The sequence below is a fragment of the Phlebotomus papatasi genome, chromosome 3, assembly GCF_024763615.1.
Source record: "Phlebotomus papatasi isolate M1 chromosome 3, Ppap_2.1, whole genome shotgun sequence".
NCBI lineage: Eukaryota > Metazoa > Arthropoda > Insecta > Diptera > Psychodidae > Phlebotomus > Phlebotomus papatasi.
Window position 1 is genome coordinate 79,027,093 of NC_077224.1, and position 25,158 is coordinate 79,052,250.

The 25,158-nt window shown below is 34.7% G+C and overlaps 1 protein-coding gene across 6 annotated transcripts in view; it reads left to right on the forward strand.

Annotated features, from left to right (window-relative positions):
* Positions 1-24,929, forward strand: part of LOC129805906 (kinesin-like protein CG14535) — a 118,606-nt gene extending 93,677 nt beyond the window's left edge. For all 6 annotated transcript variants that reach the window (XM_055854146.1, XM_055854148.1, XM_055854149.1 and 3 more), the window contains 7 exons: positions 7,838-8,065; positions 8,142-8,235; positions 10,565-10,768; positions 21,511-21,714; positions 21,788-22,008; positions 22,084-23,519; positions 23,587-24,929. In XM_055854146.1, coding sequence (XP_055710121.1) covers positions 7,838-8,065; positions 8,142-8,235; positions 10,565-10,768; positions 21,511-21,714; positions 21,788-22,008; positions 22,084-23,519; positions 23,587-24,340 — 3,141 coding nt within the window. In that variant the 3' untranslated portion in view covers positions 24,341-24,929. The remainder of the gene's footprint in view (positions 1-7,837; positions 8,066-8,141; positions 8,236-10,564; positions 10,769-21,510; positions 21,715-21,787; positions 22,009-22,083; positions 23,520-23,586) is intronic.
* The last annotated feature ends 229 nt before the right edge of the window (positions 24,930-25,158 follow it).

Sequence of the window (25,158 nt, forward strand, 5' to 3'; positions counted from 1 at the left end):
AGAAACAAAGGACATTGGGCAAAACGGTCCAACCTTTCCCCATGAATGAGACCTATACCATCGAATAGGTATTGGCAAATGTAACAACTTTTGTTCCGGAACCAACCCCAAAAATATGTAGAAAAAGCACTAGAGCAGAGGTGTGCAAGAGAACCGTTAAAAACCGAATAAACGTTAAAATAAGTTTGTTCTGGTAGCGCTTTGACCATATTGATGTACAGGTTTCATTTGACGTTTATTCGGTTTCAACGGTTCTTGCACGCCTCTGCACTAGAGCATAAAACATATGTATAAGAATTGTAATGATTTTTTTTTGCAAAACTTCTTTTATACAATAACGATTAATCGTATATTGGTCGTTTCTAAGAATAATTTGTAAAGAAGGATTCAAAAAAAATTTCTTGGAACAAACCATATCTTTATCCCTTCATTTTCTCTGCAATTTTCCAGATCTTCCTTATAAATCTTTTACGATGCATCAAACTCTTAAAAAAAAGGATTGTATCGAGAAAAATGTCTCTTATGCAGTAATATTTTTCTTGAGAAAAGAATTGAAACCTCTAAAGATCGCAGGGTCCTAAAAGATACCGTTATTCAGAGAAATTTTTTTTTAATTAATTATACTGAGAACCCTTTGTTAAAATTCTTTAGTAACAGTACCCTTACAACCCTATGAACTTCAGCAATCCTAGCTCCTTCTTTGAGGAGAATATTTATCTAAAGACGACAAAAGAATGCAATCGAGAAAATACGTTTAACGGAATTAAGGAATATTCGAAGGTATTTGAGGCAAATCTGGATACGAGAGAGATAGGGATACGGTTTCTTTTGGGAAAGTGTTCCATGAGTTCAGTTCTCTTTTAGAAAACGTTCTTTGCCACCAATAACTTACGGTATGCCGTTAAAAAAAGGAAGTTTCATAAAAATAGTTCTACCAATTTCTTAAGAAAGCCCTTACCGTAACACTTACCGTAAGATATTTGAAAAAATTGACGTGATGGACCATAAGTTTCTTCCGGTCATATGTTCAAGATACACTAAGGACTCCGAAAATACCTGTGATGCCATTAAACGAAAAAAGTTTTCGTTTTGTTGCCCTGTAATGTGCAATGGCTTTAAAACAGAGTCGTGCACGAACCGTTGAAACCGAATAAACGTCAAATGAAACATGTACGTCAATGGTCAAAACTTATTTTGACGTTAATTCGGTTTCAACGGTTTTTGCACAACTTTGCTTTAAAACATGGCAAGTTTGTATGGAAGCTACCAGATGGAGCAATCAGTATCACAATAACTTATGTTTTGTAAACGTGTTTTTGACATTTCAATGAGAGTGAATGAAACCTGGATCTAGTCTTCTCTCTCTCGCTCATAGGAAATTTTGAAAACATGTTTACAAACAAAATTTATTTTCTTTATTTTTTTTTACTAATTCGCCCAAATTTGCCTTACTATAACAAATATCTGAACTCAGAACCCAAACTCAACTATATTTTTGGTACGATGAAAAACATATGGGATGTGATGCCCTTGTAGTTTACCATTAAATAAAATTACACATTTTCCTGAAGGTCACATTTGTGTAACTTTACAACACAAACCAAAAATTATCATAACAAACCAATGATTATCATTGTAATGTTATACTTTCTTACTTTGCAAGATCTTTAATTCACGAATATGCTAACAATGCTAATTGCAAACCAATAACTTGTAGCATTAGTCTTTAAGTAAAATTTATGTAAGAAATGTTGAGAAGTTGGTCACACGAAGGCATGTTGCACTTAGGGGTCTTCTATGAGAAATTGCTCACCAGTGACTCACATTGCGTTGAGGCTCTAAAAGCTTCAGAGGGGAAACTTTAATTGTGAAAGCACATAGAAAATCTAGTATTTTACGACAATGTATAGCTTTGTGTTTTTTCCACTCCTTATCAAAGCTCATTTACAGCGGCTAATGAATGGTTAGTGTGAGCTGAGAGTCAATGGGTTTTACACACATTATTAATAGTAATGGTTGTATTCTGTGACCACTATATCGATTTTTTATGCAAATCATAGGTAATTACTGTGGTTGGCGCAGTGCCATAAAAATGGGCTACGACAAATGGGAATGGCCTAGGTATAGCCATGGTTAAAATTGACCAATATTGCTGTAGATATCCTCTTACTTGTCCACCTGGTGAGTGGAAAATCTCAGTATTATCATTTAATAGCCCTTTCCTTTTGATTGTGTCGTTTATGGGAATGAACCTGGAAATCCTTTCGTGAAGCATGGGAGAAAACCTTCACCTATTTCTCACGTCAGGAAGGTTTAGAGAAAAAAAAATCTCTTACTCCAGTTTTTTTTTTGCCCACTATCTCATGCCATTTTCCCCTTTTTTCTGCTACCCTCAACTACATATTGACTTGCAGGAGTCCAATGTATGGTGGAAAGTCATGTGAAAAGCCCTCAAGTTCCACTCTTGGTGTACTTTGGAGGAAAAAATATTACACTAAAGCTCTCGAGGCATTTTTTCTGCTCCTTTTTCTCCTATTAGTTATTGTTATTGCAATTTAGTGTGTCGAAACATCGTTAGGAATTGGATTTATGGGTTGGAATTTGGTCGCGTCATCAATAGAAATGTTACGTTTGGATGAATGAGGAAGAAAAAGACTTCAGAATCTATATATAAAATGAAGAAAGGAACTTCCATAGGCACAATACAAGTCAAATCGTCCATCGAAGGTTGGTATTTCCTCAACGAACTTACACACAATTCCAAATAAGCAATATTTAGGAGGGCATTTGAAGGAACTTCCTTGCTGGGGGTGAGTCCTCAATTCGTGGGAGAAGGGTGTTATATTGTGCTGTGTTGGTTTTTGATAAGAACCACTGATATTACATAGAATTATGACTGTGATAGGTTCTTAATTTACAATATTGTTGGATGGGTGACATAAATTCACTTATATTGCGATCGATACTAACTATTTATGCGTTTTGTATAAACGTGGTTATTTTATATAATAAAAGTGTGTTTTATGAGCAGTTTCACTGTTGTAAAATGTCGTCTTTTATGGTATAATTTACGTAAATTTTTTTCATTCACTCCCTCATACTAAAGCTCTATGCTTTTAGCATAGGTTCTTGTCACACTTTCTGCATATCATTGGCTCTGACATTACACCCAAAAGTGGAAGCTCTAGGGGTTTCGGAAAGAGGGTTTGGGGTAGATAATGAAAACGAAATGTCGAGTAGGGCATAAAGTTGGAAAAAAAACCAGAAAAAAGCTCAAATCGTAAATTTTAAAAGATCACAAGATTCTGTCACAAAATTCCCGTCATCCATTCGCTGCTCTAACTCTAAAGAAGTAGAAATTGTATTCAATTGAATTCACATTAGGTAATACGGGCTTCAGACCTAAGGCTTAGCCACATGGCTTAACTTCTCTACTTATCAGTCAAGATTTTTTGGAAAATTTTGACATAGGATTGGTTTATTAAGGGCAAATGACCCATTACATTTTGAAAAATCAATAAAATCGGTTGCTGCTTAAGGTTTTGTGACCCTCGGGAACTAGGCTAAACCTCTAGTCTGAACACGGTCTAATAGAAGTTTTCTGATTTTTAAATTTCAAGCATCAATACAATTTTATTTATATCCTTATAAAAGATATTATTGATTTTTAAACCGATTTATAACTGCTCGAAGCGGTTTAGACTTATCAGGGATTCAAAGAAAGGGAGCAAGGAAGGAACCTCCTCGCGTATTTAGGAGGGCTTCAAAAGGAACTAGATCGGTGCTCTTGGACAGTTCTCGGGGACTGACTGATACTTCCAACACGAGGTTCTCAACATGATTAATAATAGGGATTCAAAGACCTTTCCAGTAAATTTGAACTTTCCCATAACGGTTGAGAAATACGCTGTCTAAAGTTATTTACCCTTTGTTTTTAAAGAATCAATAGTCGGTATGAACAAGTTTTAAAAATACGTATATCCGAAAATGTGGAAGCTCCGGAAGCTCACCCCAGGGAACATAGTTAGCTAGAAAAAGTAGCGTTTTTCAGCTGAGTCAATCAGAAAAAATATGCTGACCGGTCATCAGTTCTCGAACAAAAACTGCTAACAAAATATCCCAATGGGCAAACAATTACTCCGACTCAAAAATGACTAGGTTTTGTTGAACAAGAAATTGTCAAAAAATTACTCCTAATTGGAATCTTAAAAATTAGTCGTATTCGCGTCGAATACATTACTCAAAATTGAGTTAGTAATACATTAGTTATTTTACGGGCTTAAAATTTACTCTAACATGAAGTAATAAAAGCGACTCCAAGGGACGATCCTTTTCCGTACGAAAAAATGACGCGCCAAAAACAGTGCACTTGCCATCCTTCTCTACCGCATATGTACGAAATCGACGTACCTACTCTCAATGAAAAAGTCAAATGCATTCCACAATTTTGTACTATACTATCACTTTAGATACCGTTTTCTCATTAATTCTTCACATATTTTATTGTTTTTTGCTAGTTTTTATGTAATTTTGGTCAATTTTTTCCAATTTCACTACTCACATTTGCGAATATTTTTTCTCATTCGACTATTGCTGAATGAGCCGCCCGACATGTCGAAAATCTTCCAGCTGAATGTCAACAACACACAAAAATCTTTTAAAATTTTCACTAAATAGGACTTTTAGACACAAGATTTTTATCACACAATACTCCTGAGACAGGAGCAAACACCTGAATAACGAAATTTAATTTTCCATAAAAATTGTCCGGGTATTTATCAACCAAAACACTGCCTAATTTTTGCATAATTTTTGTCGGCACTGTCTTTTTCTAAATCACAACACATTTCTCTACTGGAGGAGCTTTTTCTCTTGATGTTACACTATAATATTATTGAGAAAACACGCGAAATTGCAAACTACTTTGCGAATTCACAGCACGAGTAATTCTATTTGCCATTTGACAAGTGAAAATTTCCCCTCAGCATACCCAGCGAGGGGAAGATTATTTATAGGGACACTGTAAGTCACTGGAATAGCCCATTTTGGCGTGTCATATTTTAGTCGTGGGCGAGTAATCTCAGAGTTATTACGACGCCAAGTGACTTTCGTAATAACCGTCATATTATTCCCCACTTTCCGTCATTCGACGCTCTTCCTCAATCTTCCTCAAAATTGCCGTTTGGGATATGAAAATGACACAGCCTCGCGAGTGTCATTTTAAGGTTAGAAGAATTCAGCTAAAAGTACATATATTTTCATCTGAATTGAAATCAGTTAACATTTGGTGTTCGCTAGGACACGACTAGATTTAAAATTTTCGTCTTTTTTTATTTTCAAATGTTTGCTTTAAATGGGGTCATCGGCTTATATGATGAACATACTTACGACTCAAGCCGAGAGATAGCTTAACGTAATTATAAACAAAATAATGACTAGACTCCATTCTCATCAGTTCTGTCTGTTTTAAGGCCTTAAAATATGCATCGTTTAGCCTCTTATACCTCTTCATTTTGAGCCCTGAGGGAATTCTCAGCAAAAATCCTGAATTTTCTTGAATTATCTTTGTCTAGGTCTGTCTCAAAATAGAAAACTCTTCAAACTGGCTTGTATATCTATATATAACTAATTAGGGTCTTATCCCTTTATACAAGGAAGCATTCTTTACAAAATAAGATGACCTAATTTTGATAACTTACACTCGAGTATTCATTATCACAATCAAGAGCTCGTGCATTGCCTGACTTAGATCGTTGCCAGAGCATTCCGTTCGCCATTCGAGGCTTATTGTGGACATAATCCTGTAAAACAGAATGCGAACATGAGGTTACAGGTCTCTTTTATCAAGAGCCATAAGTCTTCTCAAGGTATCCCAAAGAACATGTTTCTGGAGATTGGCTTATGGAGGGGGCCTTCGAAAACCACAAATCACCATCTACAACTATTTAGCTAGTAGGGTTTGGACTTAGACACAGGCATACATTGTGTCGTCATTTTTCAGAAATCATTCAAATCTCAAAAATATTTGAAATAATTTGTCTCTTAGCATGGAATATGGATATTTCATTAGGACAAAAAGCCGGGACTATTTGGATCAATTTGTCTGGAGAGTTTGGACAATAAAGTGGTCTATTAGTTCTTGTTTCTTGAAATTTTCTAATATTTCGTTTAATATTTCAAATTTTTGTAAGAAAATGCTTAAATTCTTTGTATGGATTTTTATTTTTCAATTACCTAAAATTAATATGCATTATGGGGCCTAATGGAGGCTGGATGGGTACACCGATCATGTAAGGAACTGTTCTCACTCAAATTTAATCTACATACCGAAATACAAATCGTTATCGTAAACCAAGAATGATTTTTTGGACGTCTTTAAAAAATTATTTTAAATTTGGTAAAAAAATATCGCTTAGTAACACAGTTAAGATTATAAAAAAAACAAAAAATAAATAAATAAAAATTATTAGAAATTCAGATTTTGGAACCACTAGTGGTATTGGTTATACAAACTTCAATGATGTTAAAGAAGTTTTAGCCATTTAAAGTATGCATTGAGGCAGATCCTTTTGAATATTTAGCCTGTAAAATTTTTCAGTAATGGATAAGATAAAAAAAATTATGGAAAAGAACTATTTCCAAGAACTCTTCAGTGTATGCCTTTTGTGATAAATCTTTATTGCCATTTTGTTCTAAACGTTCTACTTGGATTACAGGCTCAAAAGCAAATAAAAATAGATTTTTTTCAAAGATTAAATCCAACTAATAAAAGGCTACAATAAAACCCCGGATACAAAATTATTGTTGTGTAAATTTTCAAACTTTCGAAATTCGTAACATGACAAAATCCGTAAAGAACTGAAAAAGTCCAATCAACAATCTGCCATATACTTCATGTATTTCTATTGAACGGTGTTTTTAGCACTCTGCGAAAGCTTATATACTTCGTCAATATACGAAACACTCAAGCTGTGTATGTGCAATGTGTCCTTAAACACTGTAAATTGGGTCAAATGATCCAGCCACGTGTTCCCAGTGTGCTTCCCTATTTTCCATCCATTGAAATCAATTCCCAGGCCAAAAGAGAAAATGGTGAAACCCACTAAATTTAAGGTCCACTCGGGAAAGAGAATTTACCACCTTTTTTTTTGTTGCCTCAAAGCTCACCCTCTTCTATCTCGATTGAATAGAATTTATTTCATTTATTTAAAGACCAAGAGAGTAGATTTAATCAGTTGGAGCTGTGTTGGATGAAACAAAGAGAATTTATTTTTCACAAGACGCCAAAAAGCTTCTTAATTAGCAACGTCCTTTTGCCATTGAATATATGCTCTTTGATGTGCATTTACTCTTGGATGCTTTCATCTTCTCAACTGACTTATAGAGAGAGAGTGAGACTTTCTATTATGAAAAGCCTGATAGTACTGGGTACAGAATATACGTTGTGAATCCTCTTTCACGCTTAATTCATACATTTTACCTTTAATACTTCAATGGAATTGTGCCGGAAAGGCTATGAAAATTCACTTACATTCGCTACTTGACTGCGAAGTCAAGGAAAATGCAAAAGCTTTGCTGGTGAAAGTTTGAAAAAAAGCGACGCTTATTTTTTTCATAGAATTTTAGAGGATCTCAGGATAGAATCATTTGTGTGTAGAAAAGTTAAGTTGTAGAGCAAAAAGAATCCAAGTTTCAAGGAATGTTCTGAAAGGAAATTCCATGGGTATAGATACAAACTATGTAATAATTTTGCTGAACATCTGCCTGATACAGCCTTCACTCAAATGAAAATTCTACTACGAAAATGCCATTTCAATTTGCTTAATTTTCATTACAGGTCAAAGTGATGCTCAGAATAGCAGACAATCCAGTCACGTCTGACGAGGGTGCTTCTTCCAGTTTCCTGACGGTAGACAAGAAGAAGCGCCAGGTAACGCTCTCTGATCCCAGCCAGGCATCCCTGGCAGCAGCTTCTCATCCCAGTGGCTCTCAGGAACGAGGTCCAATGGTGGCCGCACCTAAGATGTTTGCCTTTGATGGACTCTTCACTCCCGACGACTCCCAAGTGAGTATGAGGGATAAAATGAAGGAATTTACCTTGTGGCCTAATTGAATGATCAAATTCTCTTCCCAATCCACAGTCGGACCTCTCTTCTGCCGCACTCAGTGAAGTCATTCCTGCTGTACTGGATGGTTCAGATGGATGTTTACTGGCATTGGGGTATCCAGGGGCAGGTAATTATTAAATTTTAATATCCATTTTCCTTGTACCCAATAGGTCTTCTCACACATTCATTGCATTATCCTCTTGTGACTGCGACTGGGTTATTTCAATCGGCTTGAAAGGGGAGTTTAGTCTTGGGAACGGAAGTGGACATTGAGCAAAGGGGTTTACAACTTTAGAATCCTTTGGATTTCAAATGGGAGATTGTATCTAATTAAGCTACAAAGAACCCGTAACTCATGCTACACAAATAATTTCGTATTTATTAATCGTTCACAAATAGCAACATTCACGTGTTCGAGCATTTCGCTATGTTCTTTCATTTAAATTTTTCAATTTACTGATTTACATTCGATTTATAGATTTCAAAATGTAATTCAAAATAATTCAGTACTAAAATTAAATTTCTTGGAAAGATTAATTACATTTTGCAACGATTTTAATCTTTTTTTGTCCCTGGGTTCTCATGCTATTTTTTCTACTGCTAGGGTTAAAATGATTTACGAAAATACTTATCATTTTGATTTCATTTTGTTTTTGCGCCTGGAACCTAGGCAAAACCATTTTTGCCGCTTTTTGTGCATGTTTATCTCCGATTCTGCTGAACCGATTTAATTCTTAATATGGGAACATTCGTTCTCCATCTGTCTAAAGGATTATCGGGCACTTTAAGGAGAACAAATGTTCCCATATTAAGAAATAAATCGGTTCAGCAGAATCGGAGATATAGGCACCCAAAGTATCAAAAAACGTCAAAAACGGTTTTGCCTAGATTCCAGGCGCAAAAACAAAATGAAATCAAAATGATAAGTATTTTCGTAAATTATTTGACCCTAGCAATAGAAAAAATAGCATGAGAACCCAGGGACAAAATCACTGTTGCACAGAGTATTATCAATCCTGAAACGGTTATTACCAGTTTATAATTATTGGTACCGGTTCAAAAATTTTTAGGATTTCAAGGTTTTCTAATGAAAAACTTGTCTCAATCGATTGAGAAACAATACTTTTTACAGGAGTTTACCTGTTTCTGATCAGTACTCATCATTGCAATATATGTTTAAATCTGTCGTTGTAAATTTTCAATATTAAAATTTACAAGATTTGTCGTAAAATCGGCAAAATGATTTTTGAAATTTCTAAATCGAATAAATATCAAAGTTCTGATTTACGGTTCAATTCAAATTACTTTGTTACTGACACGGTTATAAGTTTTACTAAAATATGTAGGGTGAAAGGAACGTCTATTGACACTTTAAGAACTCGTGTCAGCACCTATTGACACCCTACATTGTACCATTTGGGATATGAAATTTGAACATCTCTGTTTATAGTAAAAGATATATTACAGAAAAACGTTATATATTACTTATATTTTACTAGATACATTAAATAATTTTCAACATTTTGACAAAAGTGTCAATAGGGGTTCCCTGTCGAACAGACGTTCCTCCGACCCTATAGGGCTCTGTTCCAAAATTATGATTTTCCCGCAAAATCCTTTAGAATATTGTGTCATTTTTACTGATATTCAAAATTCTAGCTCAAAATCTTTATCATTGACGACCGTTTATCAAAATAGAGGAATGCAAAAGCAAATATGTAGTGAAAATCTAAAATCTTTATGAAAATAAATCTGTGTTATAAATATTCAAGATTTTTGGAGGTAAAATTAAAATGTATTTAATTTTCTTTTGGTAAAAATTGTGTAAACAATTCATTGTTTTTAAAATTCTAAATTAAGTGCTGATCAAATTTGATTTTTTTATGATTAAATTTAATTTTTAACTGCTCATTTGTACGGTGTCAATCGTGTCAACGGAATATCATCTATCTATCGAAAGACTCTCAAGAAAGAAAAGATAAACCTGATGATAATTTGCACCTTAATAAAGTACAAGTTCTCAAAGATTCCCGCCCTTTCATAATTCATTTACAAAACCGTTACAATGAAGACCCCTGCTAAGTATATTCAATTAATTTAATATGGCACATCTATCTCCATCACTCTATGTGAGACACTGAGAAATGCGTAAGTTGAACACCCCTTGACCATCGCAACTGTTGTTGCGTGTAATTCGGTAAACATCATAAATTTCCCGCGTGAACTCTCAACCCTCGTCATCGGATCTCGCTAAACCACGTATAGGGTACAAAAAAAAGACGAAAAGAATTTTTGCATGGGGTGATTCTGCCGGGGATGACGTTCAAACTCAATTTTGGTTCATTTGCATTTGAAAATTGTGGGAGAAATTGGGGGGAGTGCTCTGGAGAAATTGATGTGGCAAATGCATTTTGTGTCATATCAATTTTCACACACATTTACCATTTCCTTTTTAGGCCAATCGAAGTCAATGATGGGATCGATCAATGGTGCTGGTGACTTGGGCGCTATTCCTTGTGCTATATCCTGGCTGTATCGTGGCATCAATGAGAGACGCCAGAAATCTGGAGCAAGATTTTCAGTTAGAGTGTCTGCACTTGGTGTTAATGCCACAAAACCAGGATCGACTTCGAGAGATTTACTAGCAGCACATGCTACAGGTAAGCCCGAGTATCTTTTATACCTCATGAAGCTCCATTTTCTCAGTTAAATTATGCATGCAAAGTGGGCAAAAATGATGAAGAATTCCATATGGCTCCAAGAGGGAGGTATTTTCAAACCACAGGTTTTCTTTTTTGCAAGAATTCCTCGTTCTTGCTCAGTTCAAATCATATATTTATGATACATGACGAGCTACGCAATAAAGCAAGTGAGAGGGAACGCAAAATTTTCGGGTTCTTGCATACCGAAACTCCTTTTTTCAAGCATGGATGGTGAAGGAAAAGAAGTGGAAAATTTATGAAGTCAACTCTCTAATCTCATCTCAGATTTTTGGATGTGTAATTTGTTATGAAGTTGACATAATTTTATTCATCCCTATCATTACACACGGAGAGGATTTGTTTTGATATACAGAGTGGTGATAAATATAATGAATCATCTTCGAAATGATATTTTTACCACATTTTATAAATTACTGCCGGTTTAGAGTAAGTGTGCCAAATTCCGGCCAGCTTGCAATTTCGGCCACCTTTTTTGTTCCTCGAATTTTCATGAACTGTTAGATTTTACGTACTCTAGAGATTATACAATGCAAGAGAATAACAAAAAAAAACATAGCTTTGGCAAACGAGATGACATGAAAAAGATATTGAAGGAATTCCGGAAGGGCAAGAAACTATGAGAATGAAGGTGGCCGAAATAGGGCACCAAAACTATGTCTATATTTTTATTCATTTTAAAATGTATTAAGAATAATTTTAGAGTAAATAAAGACGGTAAACTCTTTACAAGATTCCAAGTAATACTCTTTCAAAAGAAAGAATAAAAAATCAATTTGTATTTAAAATATTTCATTTCAAACTTGAGAATTTGACGCTTGCATGCAACTATGCCGAAATTTAGCACACTTACCCTAAGTGAATTTTGATTTGAGTGTATAATGGAAAGTTCGAAATTTCGAAATTATTACATTCCAGCTCATAGCTTAACTTTGAAAAATTCGAAGATTTGTTTTAAAATAAAAACAAAAGACATTTTGATATTTGATTAAATTCGCAAGGTGTCTCAAGTTCTTCGAATTTCTTTATTTAAATAAATTCAAAGTAACCAGACTCTTTGAGAAAATACTTTGTACTACTTTCCGCGAAGCAAGAAAAGAATGACAAAATGTATTTTTACCTCTATCGGGACTTTTCCACAGATAATTGAAGAACAAAGGTAACAAAAATATTTTTCCGGCAGCAATTCGTATATCTATCGCGTAGACTGCGTAGATATAAATTATCCAAAATCGTTTGATTTGCATATGATGTATAATGCTATAAGGGAGGCCAGGGCAGAATTAGCAACCGGTAGAATTAGACAGTGTGGGGTGTTTTAGCTATAGTTGTTATAAATAGTTTCGTCTCAAGAGTTTCTTAGTGTGTCATTTTATAAATTATTACAAAATAGAATGAGAATTTTGTTTGAAAGTTCGAAATTGAGTGTGATTTTTTCGAACATACATAACATTTTGTGCATATAGAAAAGTACATAAGGCCCGAGACACTGAGAAAAATTCGAAAATGTTAAAATAAAAATCTGACGATGTGAATTATTTACTCTTGCAGTAGTGATATCTTTTTCAATTGTCACAGAAACGGTTCTATATTTCAAAATATATCTTCTGCACATATGAAATTATTCCTCTCGTTCAGTAATAACCTTCCCGATTTGAGAGCTCTCTCCGGTGGAGGTTTTTCCTTTACCGATTCGAAGGTAAATCACAGAGAAATTACTTAAAAACCCGTTGGAAGTTCGAACGTTTAAACCGACGAGTTACACAAAACTGAATAAATTCATGAAATGGATATTTATCTTAATAAAATTCCAATTCAAACGTTCTGCCATCCTAAAATCCACAAAAGTACACAAAAATTCACATTTTGCAGTAAACGTTTGCAGTGTTGTTGACATTGTTGATGATTGAAGTGTCAAGAATATCGAAATTCGAAATAGCAGAACAACCACCGCTAGAGCGGTGGGTGCGTTAACTTTCACTTTAGGCTTTCGATATAGGTTTGGCTTGGCTTTGGAGTGGTTTTGTCCCTTCGAAAGGTTATTACTATTACTGAACAGAGCCATTCTATGTTGATTTTCAAATTTGTATGGTTTTTTCGGTCTCATCAAAGGCCCTGTGTGTACCATTTTGACGAGACACTTTATAAAATAAAACTTCATTCAGGAGCACATAGGAAAATTAAATTATATCAACTGTATTCTTTTTCATAATTTCATATGAACTTAATCTTAGAACATCCGTTTAATATTCAACTATAATCTTGGAAAAAGAATCTTAACAGCAAACCTTTACTTCGAAATTGTAACCAATGGACGTCTTAGGAATATGAATCAATACAATACTTAAATAGAAATCTAAAAAAAAAACCCTATATTTTGCTTTCAAGATAAACCAGAAAAACACATTCTAAAGAAAGAAGTAGAACGTATGAATTAACTGAATTGTTTCGTTTCCCTGAATCCATTTGAGTGGATATCTTGAAGATTAAATCTTTAACTTTAAGTAAATCGTGTTTAATGCACAGACAGAAGGAAAACCTTTTTTTTTGTATTTAAGTTTAGTAAAATTATGTTAATAACTATTATACATAATAATTATTTCGAAATTGAAAAGTTAATGTAATTGATTTGTCTCCCGATCAAAAAATAAACAAAATAAAATTTTCTAGAGAATTTCGTAAATTCGGGACGTCTATAGAGATTTATTAACAAATTGTTTTTTTTATATCTCACTGTTTACAAAAATAATATAAGAAGACGTACTTGAAGACATAGGGTAAATGTGCCAAATTCCGGCCAGCTTGCAATTTCGGCCACATTTTTTGCTCTTCGAATTTCCATGATTTTTTAGTTTTTGCAAACTCTAAAGATTATAAAATACAAATAATAACGAAAAATGTCGATTCGACCAACGAATTGATGTGAAAAAGACATTTGAAGGATTCCGGAAGGACAAGAAACTATCAGAATGAAAGTGAACGGAATAGGCCACCAATGCTATGTCTACATTTTTATTCGTTTTAAAATGCATTAAAAAAGAATGTAGAGAAAATAAAGACGATAGATGTCTACAAGGTTTCAAGCAATACTCCTTATAAAAAAAAATAACAAAACAAAGCAATTTGTATTAAAAATATTACATTTTAAACTTAAGACTTCGGCGCTTGCATGCAACTATGCCGAAATTTGGCACACTTACCCTATCTTTTAAATTGATTTCCGCTGAAAGTTGTTATTCTATTTCCCCATATGAGACATTTTATTAGAGGTCTTATATAATTAGTGTTTCCTGGAATTGTCGAAGGAATGAACTTACAAATTGGAACATAAAGTGCAATTGTTTATCGTGTGATACTATTTTATCATTCAACAGTAAACAAATAGTGGAAATGATATAGAGTTCATGACACCAATTTCATTAATCTCTTTGGATTATTATTTCATTATTTCACATGGTGCAGATACTTTCCATTATAATTTTCCAACTGGGCCCTACAAACCCATCCAACTTTTAGCATTTATTCTCGTGGTTTGATGGTACAATAAAATGTAGAGAACGCGCCAAATACACCACGATTTATACTCGCGGAACTTTAATTAATTTTCTCAATTATCTTAATGACTTCACTGGAGGAGTGGTTTTTGGGGTGGCTTTATGCTTTTATTGGAATTTCATGTTTGTATTGTACGCGCACACAGCCCGTACAATGTTTCACTGTGCTTTCAATATAAATTTCTCCAGAGAAAATTTTGCAGTGGAAATTGGAGAAAAGCTCCGGGAGCCTCATGGAATTTATGTCTACATCTGCTGAAATTAACAAACTTGAAAAATGTCTGTAAATTTTTAATATGCGATTCATGGCTTTAAGAAAAACAAACTGGTAAAAGTATGGTTTCCTGGTTAATTTAAATTCGTTGATATTTCAGTCTAATAATTCATTTTTGTTAACGCACCATTGAAGCAAATCGAAATTATGTATATATAGCACAGGTTCTTGAGTTCAGAAGCAATTATTAGGAGTTAAAAAGGAATATTAGAAACTTTATTGTTAGAAGATTTATCGAAATTGCAAATGTAAGTTTGAGCATCTAATCTAAACGGTAGTACCCAGCGAGCACAGTTAGCAGAATAAAATAGGATTTTCAGCATTTTTTTGCTGAATCGGTCTGCTGGCCAATCAGCAGCTCTCGAACAAAAAGTGCTAAGCAAATACATGAAAATGGCACTGTTTAGCGCTCGCAGTGGATGATGGCAGAACTAAATACTGCCGGTAGATGGCGCCAGGAAGCATTTAGCAGCAAATTTTCTCTTTCATTTTTTTCTTTTTCTCTCAAAATGTCAAAATGGACTTGGAATTTCCCCTGAAATTATTTATCAACTTGGGGGATATTATAATCACGATTTTTATTACTTATATTATTATAGGAATTATGCTGCGGTATGCTGCCTATAGAGAATGATCAAATAAGAGTATTAAACATACTCCCGACCAAAAATGTTGCATTTTTTAGTGAATTGCGTCATTATTTTCCCGAGAAAAAAAATTTTTTTTTTCTGAGGAAATATTCAGTCGGGGGTTATAAAATTATTCATTATTTATGAAAAATATGTTTTTTCTTTTGCAAAAAGCATATTTTCCTCAATTTTCGCAATTAAATATTGGCATCTTTCCTGGAACAGCCATTGATGTATTATGCTCACAGTCGGTCACAACTATTGTAATTGATCTTGAAACAGGATTTTTCTACTTTTTTAACTTTTTTATGATAAATAAAGTTGCAGATGCATTTAAAAAAATCCATTTAAAAGTTGTGACTCCCCCACTTAACTCTTTCGCCTCTTTTGGGACTCTGAGTACACAAAGCAGCATATGAATACTTTGTGGAAAACAATGTTTTTTTTTAATTATTCAGAACTGATAAAAATCCTATTCTTGTAAATGATTACAAACTATAAGGATGTCTAAATGTAAAATATTTTTTTGTAGGACCTCAATTAATTTCTGAGCAAAGATATTTTTGATTTAAAAAAAGTGAAATTGGCTTACAGTATATGCTGCGGTCCGGAAAGAGTTAATGAGTTCAATAATGCCTTTAAAAATACTACAAAAAAATTTCTATGGATACTACAAAATAAAATATAATTGTTTTATCACAATTTAAGTTGAAAAATTTACATAAAAGCGTTTTTGTTTGTTGCGGCAAATGCGGAAAATATATTTTTTTTATGTTATAAAATGTTTTATATTTTACAAGTGAAATAAATGTATGATCCGTGCACGATGCATATGCATAATGTATATGCTGCACTTTTCTATTTATAAATTTTCGATTATAAATTTTCTAAAGCGCATTTTTACGCAAAAAACTACTTTTATTATCGTGGTAAAATAACAAACCAACAATTATCGTTTTTTTTAATACTGTACGTATTCTTTTTTAAATGAAAAATTTATTCAATTTGATGATTCATTTTTTAAATTAAAATGATATACATTTATATTTTTTAGAAGAGAGTTTTTAAATACCTTTAAAGTCAGGAAAATATGCTAATTTGTTGGAAATCATTTCAAATTTAGAGTAGACTATGTATACCATTAAATAAAAATGATAGAGGCTCTAAATTCTATATGTTCTTGATCTTCTTGGTATTTCCATGAGGTTCCGAAGTTTTTTCAATATTTCTCGAATTTAGAATTCATTAAATATCAAAATATCTTGAGAATTCCCAAGAATTTCTTGGGTTATTAATTTTGTAAAATCACAGCGGACAAGAATTCTTGGCAATGCAATTTTAATTTAGGTGTAGTATATTTTTTTATAAATGAATTCATAATATATTTTGATAAAATTAGACAAAAAAATTAAATTTATTGGTCGGAAAAGGTTTAAGAATACATATTATTCAAAATATATTATAAATATGATTTTTTTAAATTTTTGTGAATCTTAAATTTTTTGCTTTATTTTTTAATGTCAAATGTGGTTATTGTAAGAATCATAAAATTGTAATACTGGAAAAGGTTAACCTTAGCTTCTACTCAACTCAGCAAAGACAAAAACCAAGTGCATTAAAGTCTCTCACTCGATTGGGGAAAAACAATAACTTTGACTAATTGCCACTGCGATCGCTAGTGTAACTTCGAGGTCAGCAGAGCTCAGCTGAAAAAATATATGTTTTCAGCTGATTTGAAAAAGCTTAGCATTTGGTGCTCGCTGGGTAGTGTTCTATAGCTGGTCAAATATTTATTATTTTAACGACAAAGAAAATACAGGGAAATTCCTTGTTCTTAAGCCACTAATGATTGGGTGGCGGTTGGAAGACTTTTTTAGGCAAGATCACGTTCGAACAACCGGGGTGGATATCCTGCAATCTCAAAGGGAGAGTAAAATTCTGAGTTCCACATTCAAACTGTCCAGTGAAACTATTCCCTTCGCATATTGTTATTAATGCATATATGTTGCATGCATGAATTATAGCCTTAAGCAAAAAATCGTTTTTTTTAATGCAAAATATATAATATATAGTGATATAACAACGATGTAGCCATATTGAGTGGAATGCTACAGAAGGCCTCTTACAATAAACCTTCATAACCTAGATGAACGTGTGTATACTAGTATGCTTCTTAAAGAGCTTTTGAAAAGCCGAAAGATGGCTCAGTCTAAGAAATATTGCAACGATATAGTTGAACTATATAGACCGTTAATCGGCTAATTTTGGAGTCCAAAAGCGTCTCTACAACTTTTGGACACTGACCAAAATATTGGAACAAGTTTTCCTTGAAACAATTTTTTTTGGAATCAATTTGTACCTAGAGAAGATATTTGTTTGTTCCAAAAAGTTTTCTTTACAGTTTTGTTACGAAATATAGTTACAATTCTGTCAGAATTTTCTTTTGAAACCGTTTTTATACGGTGGAATGTCTACAAATTTGAGTTGATTACAAGGGCGTACCCAGGATTTCAGTTAGGGGGGGGGCTGAGTCTCAAATTTTGTTGGCGGGGGGGGGGGGTACATAATTTTTATTTTGAAAAAAAAAAAACAAAAAAAAAATAAAATGAGATAAAAAGTATCTATATATACAAACTGGTCCTACTTTTCACGAGAGATTAGTCTATGCCCAATTTGTAGGTATTGGTTAAGGAACGATCATCAGTGTTCCTCGGACCAGTGCATTGTCTCCCATATTATTGGCCAAAAATAAAATTAATTTTTAGAAATTATTTTAACTTTTTACCAAATAACTACAGCAAGGATGCATCCCGTTAGTTCATATTTAATCTATATAGAATCAATTACCCGTGATCTGATAAAGCCCTTTCCGATCCGTAGAACACAGTGCATTTTTACTATTACACCTATCTTTATTCATTTCTGATAATAATAAACATAGGGTAAGTGTGCCAAATTGCGCCCAGCTTGCAATTTCGGCCATATTTTTTGTTCCTCGAATTTCCATGAATTTTTAGTTTTTACATACTCTTGAGATTGTACAATCCAAAAAATGTCGCTTCGACGAGCAAGATGATCTGAAAAAGACATTGAAAGAATTCTGGAAGGGCAACGAACTATGAGAATGAAGGTGGCCGAAATAGGCCTCCAATTCTATGTCTACATTTTTATTCATTTCAAAATGTATTTAGAATGATTTTAGAGAAAATAAAGATGATAAACTGTGTGTAAGGTTCCAAGCATCACTCCTTATAAAAGAGTAACAAAAATATTCTATTTTTATTAAAAATATTACATTTCAAACTTGAGACTTTGTCGCTTGCATGCAACTATGCCGAAATTTGGCACACTTACCCTATACAAAAACATTAAATAGTATTTTGGAGCTTATATTTTTTTAAACTTAATGTGGAACATTGGTCTTAACATTTCGCTTTGTGAAGCCCTTTAAGGCAAAAAGAACTATCAGTCTTTAGAGAATTAATGAAATGCTTCTGAAATTTGACATTTCTATTTAACGAAAATTTACTTAAAACAGATTTTTTTTAACTTCTTTTCCAGCATAATAAAAAAAAATTAATTCAAGTTCTTAGGCATAAAAAGAACAAGATTTAAACTATATTTTCTGCATTTAATTTAAAAAAAAATCAAAATTCAGCCATTGAGCTATGTTTTCTAATATTAAAAACGTTAATTTTTCCTATTAGGATTTTATGTTTACTTGATCATAACTTATTCTATAAAACGAAACATGATGTAAAATGTTATGATTTTATATACTTAGGAGCTTGAATTAAATAAAATTTTTATTATGTTGAGAAAATAAGTTAGAAAATATGCTATTTTCAGCCTTATTGACCCGCATAGCCCCTCAACAGATCAAAGTTCAAAGTCAATATACGTCTGACTGCTCCATTTGACGGCTTCAAATAAACTTTCGAAATCCTTGATGCTTTTTTTTTAAACATATCGCCCGAGGAAACTAGAGGTCCATCACAAGTTTTTAAGATGTCTTAAGGCCTCTACACATTGGGAGTAATTTAAAAAAAAACAAATGCTATTTAGAAGGAAATTTTCTGCACCTCTCTAGGTGGAAACATCACAATTCTGTCAAAAATGCAATTTTTGGCGAAAACAGTTCCCAATGTGTATATGCTATTAAGAAGAAGATTATTAAAAATATTCTGTAGAATCATTTAAAGAAACTTGCTTTCTTCTCATATGGTCAACCGTTAGTGCCAAAAAATACGATTTTTAGAAGACTCAAGGACGACTTTTCTAAAACATATTCTAACGCTATATTTTTACTTTCTCTGTGGATTTTTACGCTTTCGTTATAAATTCTTAAATATCCCTTAAATATGTGAAAAAGATTAGGTGACAACTTCCTTTTTTTCAAAAAATATATTACTGAATAAATTTATTACTCAAATTACGTTAGAAAAATAAATCAAAAAAAGTTACGAAATATTTGTTCATTTTTACACTTTTTTTTTATTCTTGAATCTAGTACAGTACGGACAAGCGCCTTGTCCTGCCCCCACCCCAATTGGGTTTTTAATAGTTTTTGAGTTTTTATAAGTCAATTTTTGTAGTGACTTTCTACAAATGAGCAGTAAAACATTAAATTTGAGAAGTGACTAAATTTACAACTTTAAAAAGCAATACAATTTTCATGAAAGTTTCGATCTTTATGAATTAAAAAATTAGGCCCATTTTTGGAAAGATTTGGATTTTTTTACTGGCCAAATTAATTTTTTTGCTGAATAAATATATTTTTTGCTTTTCACTTGTTTTTGAATTTTTTTGACACTTCTAGGGGGGGGCAGCTGCCCCCCCCCCTGCCCTTAGCTGGGTACGCCCATGGTTGATTACGTTTTATACAAATTTGTTCCTGAAAGTTGGAATATAATTTGTTGTACTCGACTGTTTTGTTCCCACTGTCAAGAACAAATTGGTACATATTTTTTATAACAATATTATTCCCACATCTGTAACATATTTAGATAGATAGATAGATACATATATTATGTCTCATCTCAGTGTACAATGTTTCAATCCCTGGAATGAGAAGTGCTACCGAGGGTAAGGATACCGAGCCAGAAATGGCTGTTTGGTTCCATTGCAATTGCAAGATACACGTAACGCGCAACAGAGAGTTATAACAGTGTCAATATTTGTTCCAAATATTTTCGGTGTCCGTGGATGAGGTAATTTTTGGAAGGAAGTTGTTATTCATATGGGGAATCTCTTTGTTCCCATTGTCGGGAACAAATTCGTGTAAAATCTTTCGTCTTACACTTAAGGCCTATATTTCAGTCGAGATGGATTTCGGTTGCGAAAGTTTATAAGGAACATCAAATGAAAATCAACTTAAGAGTGTTTTATACAGACGCGTGCATGACGAAATCATATGCGTGTACTGGCAGCAGAGGAGAGAAAGAGAATCTCGAATTAAAAAAGTGAAACCATGTAGCACGAAAATTCCCACAGATTTGGCGTCATCTTCGCTTCGTTGGTGATGGCTAAATAAGTGAGAGGAGGTATACGATTTTATAATAGATGAGCTATTTTTTGGAACAAAATCGTTACTAATATTGGATATCTTTTTGTTTCTGGTATAAGATACAAATTTATTCCAAAAATTTTCAGTGTCCGTGGACGAGCTACATTTTGGAACAAATTCGTTACTAACACTGATTACCTTTTTGAATCTTGTAAAATGAATAAGATTGTGCCAAAAATTGTGGTGTCCGTGAACGAGCTAATTTTTGGAACAAAGATGTGCCGAAATTTTTTACCGTGTAGATGAATCAATTCTATTTTATTCAGAAACGGGACTTAGCACTCACTCTAGCACTCACAAATCATTATTTTTAAATACTTTTATACCGATTTAGATAGGCATTTGATTTACGTACCGATTTTAGATTCAACAAAAGATATGTTCTCTTTCTTATCTTCATTATCGCGATAACGTCATACGACACTTCGAGCGGCATTCAAGTAGAAAGCTGATAGACCCACCTTTTGAAATTACCGGATTTATTAAATTTCGTTGTAATCTACTAATTTTAACTCTGTTATTAGCATTAGTGCAATGTAATATTGTACTATATAGACAATATTTGTTTGCAAGCCAGAAGTTGCATCAATTGCATCCGCCTATGAGTTTGTGTTTCTTCTTCATTTACCTTTATATCCTCTAAAACCTTCCACACGTAGAATCCGACGAGTCGCCAGGTGTGTACTTGCGCGATGATTTCTTGGGTGGACCCACAGAACTGAGGGCACCAACAGCAGAGAGAGCGGCTCTTTTTCTGGACACTGCCTTGGCTGGACGTGCCACAGGGCATAACAGTCCCCTGGAGCCTGCTCTGATCTTCACCCTGCATGTGTATCAGTACAGTCTAGCTGGAAAAGGAGGTGGTGAGTGGAGTAGCAAAAAAAATCCGTTTCATTCAATTTTAGATACAAAATCTCGTATATGTGCACATTGCAGTGGCCGGAGGTAGGAGTCGATTGCATTTGGTTGACTTGGGGGGCTGTGCAAATCGAGCTGGTGGATTACCTCTGTCGGGTATCGGGAATGTTTTACTTGCGATATTGAGTGGCCAAAGGCATCCGCCAAACAGGGACCATCCCCTCACACCTCTACTCAAAGACTGTCTCGCTCCAATCACTTGTCATGTTACAGTTCTTGCTCACGTGACTCATTCTCAGGTGAGTCCAAAGTTTGTTCTAGCAAAATCTTTTAAAAATCAGTGTCTAGCTATATATTCGTGATTCCCAAAATAGAGTCACTCAGACGCGCTCACAACGATTCAGTTAGCATCCCGAATTCATCGAATGCGTCGACGAAAACATAGATTTCAGCTATCAGGTGCCGATAAAGGCATATCCCTAGGTTCCAGTGCAACAGGTCATCAATCTGGAGGATCTTCAGAAGGACCAGACCCATCTAGTTCAGACCTTTCCGCTGACACAGTGATCTATATGGGTCCATGTGATGATCAGACTGACGGAGAACACCCACCTGTTTACCTACCTAGTCTCAGTTCTGGTGACAATAGGTGCGCTATGCAGAAGGTCCTAAAGGGAACAACAGCTGAGAAACCTAATAAGTCTCCGGCAAAGAAAGTTGCTTCGAAGCAAGAGTTTCCCCAGTCTTACCAACAACCTAATATGGCGTCTGGAGTTGCGTCCCAAAACACTTTGGTTACAGCTCAGAGAACGGACAGCCTCAAAAGAAACTACGATCCAGGTTATCAGAATACAACGATGAGTCCAGTTAAACAGAAAATCCCAACGAGTCCCTATAAATATCCAATGAGCCTCAATAAAGCTTCAAATGTTCCCACCCCTAAGGGTTCACCCCTAAGGCGACCAAATATGGTTAACTCACCCCACGATAGTCCTGTTAGGAAAATAACCGAGGAGAAATGGATAGATGGGCCTAGAGTGTCTAGATCCAAGGTGGCAGAAGCACGACACTTAATGCGTGAGATTAACCACGTTAAGCAATGTGAAACGTGGGTGGACGGTCCAAAGACCGCATCGCAAAATACGTCAAAGACCTTAGTTGCTGGTTGTCTTCCTGGTTCCCTTAATCCTAACGGAGCGTACGGTTTCATGGACAGTCACAAGAAATCAATGATTCGGCAGTGGGTAGAAAATCAGACGAGTCAGATGCTAAGCAGTGGTCATCAGCTGGCGGTATCGTCACCATCGTCTCCCCATCACCAGAAACCAACATATCACATGACTCAGTTCAAGTGTAGTAGGTCTGAAGACGATCAGCGATCAGCGATAGTGCATGACAGTGGTGCCAAAAGAGAAGAGGAGAACCATTCAGAACATACTGCCAACACTTGTCCACAGCCAACAACAACGACTGCCAATGAGAATCAAGAAGAGGAAGATCAGGACAGTGGTCCATCAGAAGTTCCACCGGCCCTACCTTTAATCGATCGGTTAGGATCCAGAGAGATCTCTCACGAAAGCCTTCACTTAGGATCATCTTGTTCACGCCATATTTCGAGGGAAAATTTACCAGGAGTCCAGATGATGGATTGCGGATTGCAGGTTACAGAGGAAGAAATAGCAAGGACGATGGGTAGTGGTATTGGAGCAGACCATCCACTGAGCGCTCTAAGTCACGGAGATATGTCCATTGTGTCCAGTTTTCACGTTGGAGACACTTTCAGCGATTGCGTCATTGGTGATAACTCAAGGTAGGAAAATGTTTTTTCTTACCTTGTGTTATCACTGTGTATTCCATTTTTTGTGTAATTTTTGTAGGCACCAGTTTGATCAGCTAGCCCGGTTGCGGGAGATCTTCACGTCACAACTGGCCATGGCCGAAGTTACTCCAGTGTTCAGAGTAGGTGGGGACGCCGGAAGCGTCTACAGTGAACCTGCATACCGTTTCAATGGTGGAACTGGGAGTGTTTGTAGTGAACCAGTCTGTAGAGCCCCTTCTCCACGTTGTAGAGATTGCCGTCAGTCTATCACACTCTCTCGATCCCCTAGTCAAACCTCCCTGCCTAGCCTCAATGGTATTGTTGCGATAGCAGGAATGGAACAGTATGCTTCCCTAAGGCATCCTGATGGTGCTTCGGATCCAAATTTGCAGAAGATCGCTCAACTAGATCTTGAAGATAACAAACCACCACCTTCTCCTGCTATCGAGGAGGACTGTGGAAAAATGTTGGCAGATACTCCCCTGCTTTCTCAAACGCAGCTTCCTCAACTTCCACCTCTTCCCTTGTCCACATCTGAAGCCTACGACAGTGGGCACGATTCGACGCCCCGAACATCTAAACATTCGGGTATTTCTAGGCGAGCTGAAAGCGGATATCACAGTGTCGCCACCGTACGGGATAGTGATGAATCCAGTTTCAGTTCAGCAGCTGGCTCGAAGGTACCACCTAGAGAACCTCAGAAAATCCATGCTAAGAAATCCAAGCGCAACGACAAGTCACTCTGTCACTGGCTTAGAAGCCCTTTCACCTGCACGTATCCTGACACTGAAGGTGAGGTTAGTGATTTCTAAATGACATTTTCTATAGCGGCAGCGCCATCTAGCGACCCAGTGGACAAATTGTAGTGCAACGAAGAATTTGCACAACAAATAGATAATTTAGTGCAAAGAATGGTGACGATGCACAAGCACTAAATCAATAAGCCAATAATAATTTTGAGCATTTTTTGCCAATTTAATCGTAAAATGTTTTGCGTTACCATATGCACATTTTAAATGAAAAATTGTTGTTGTGACATTAAATTTTGCAAGAATTTAATTCGTTATTGTTAGTGCACGCGAGTTATTTGTTAATTTTGACATAGTACGGAAAATTACACGCCACATTTATCCTTCCATCTCCTACCTAATTTTTAGCATATTGACTCAATATAAAAATTCACTTTTTTTAATCATTTTTCATTGCTAAAATGGAGATGGGAAAATTGTGAAAATTTCACAAATATTCTTTTGTATTTTCAATCATACTGCAAAATTCCTGGCTGAAGCGCTTAATTAATGAATACCCATCCTTTGTGTCCGAATAATTTTCATATTAAAACAAATTACTAGTGAATTTATTGAGATAAATAAAGAGAAATTCCCCAAAAAAACAAAAAAACCATTGAAAATTTGTAGGATGAAAATGGATGTCCCCTAGTGGAATATGATTGCATTTTTTGCATAATTGGAGAAGAAGAATTGCAAGTAATATATCTCTATTTGGTATGATATATTTAAACAATGAAGTAAAATGATGAATTTATAAAAGTGGCATATTAATTATACAATCATTATATACACCTTTAATTGTATTTGCTGTATAACTTTACAAGAAACCAAGAAAAAAA